Source organism: Morone saxatilis, unplaced genomic scaffold, assembly GCF_004916995.1.
Source record: "Morone saxatilis isolate NCDOM2014 unplaced genomic scaffold, NCSU_SB_2.0 Contig9, whole genome shotgun sequence".
Taxonomy (NCBI): Eukaryota; Metazoa; Chordata; class Actinopteri; family Moronidae; genus Morone; species Morone saxatilis.
Window position 1 is genome coordinate 8,771,093 of NW_023340268.1, and position 1,034 is coordinate 8,772,126.

General features: G+C 45.1%; 1 protein-coding gene across 1 annotated transcript in view; it reads right to left on the reverse strand.

Annotated features, from left to right (window-relative positions):
* The window catches only part of mrpl24 (mitochondrial ribosomal protein L24), a 5,757-nt gene extending 5,046 nt beyond the window's left edge, over nt 1-711 (reverse strand). Inside the window, exons 1-2 of the mRNA XM_035681711.1 lie at nt 644-711; nt 209-395 (exon numbers count right to left, since the gene is read on the reverse strand). Coding sequence (XP_035537604.1) covers nt 209-391 — 183 coding nt within the window. The 5' untranslated portion in view covers nt 392-395; nt 644-711. The remainder of the gene's footprint in view (nt 1-208; nt 396-643) is intronic.
* Nucleotides 712-1,034: the final 323 nt, after the last annotated feature.

Consider the following 1,034-nt stretch of genomic DNA (forward strand, 5'->3'; position numbering starts at 1 on the left):
AGGGCTAAAGAGATATAAATAATGGAAGAACAGACAGACTGTACTGATTTTATTCCCGTTTGAGCAATAACTGCACATGAGTTCCTATGTGTGCAAGCACAAATGGCAAATAAAGTTCTTGAATCTTAATTTTGAAAAACCACTAAAAAAAAAACATGACTTTACTAAAAACCCCTGATTTTTTGCTGGTATAGGTGTGGTTACTCACGGTGTCCCCTCTGAGCAGAGACCAGTCCTGCGCTGCTAGAGGCTCCACGAACACCTTCCTCCTCTTCTGCCCCGGAGGATTCTGCTTCCTCGCAGCCGGCGTCCACGGTCTGTTTGTGGTGAAGCGGTAATGTTTGGGCACCACAACCCTGGCTGCCATCGACACTAGAGCGGTCAGCCTCATTGCGCTGCAAGGGACGAAACCAACCAAGACTTGTAAATGAGCTTCAGAAGGTGGCAAACTCTGCCTTGACAACACAAGCCGCGCTAACGTTAGCTCAACGTTGTGTCGCAGCGGATGAACAAACGAAACTTTCGTTAAGTTATTAAGTTTGAATAGGAATGCTGGCTATATTCTCAAATAAACACTTTGCCAAAGCGTTGTTATAACAAAAAAAAAAACGAGTTGGTAACGAAACATGCAGGAATATCTTACCCTCTGTTGATGTCAATGTCACATGTAACGCCGCTGACCGCGTTCAGAGGCAGCGCCCCCTGGTGGACAGGAGGGTGGGACCTGGCTGCACGCATGCGCGGTGGGTAAATAATGCATCACACTGGTGGACAGCAGAGATGAGGGATTGATTTGTGGGTACATGCTCAGAGAAAAGATGACCTTCAGTGTGCTTTAGCTGCGTACTTTTACTGGACTCAAACCACACACATATCACTGAGGCAAAATGAGACAATGGGGGAAAAAAAGATCACTTCGAGAGGGAAATTCTACATGATACAGCAGTATTTGGTTCAGTTTAATTGTGCAAAAGTCTGAATGCGAAGAGCTCATCCTTTCCTGCATTACAGTATTATAGTATTACTGCATTTTA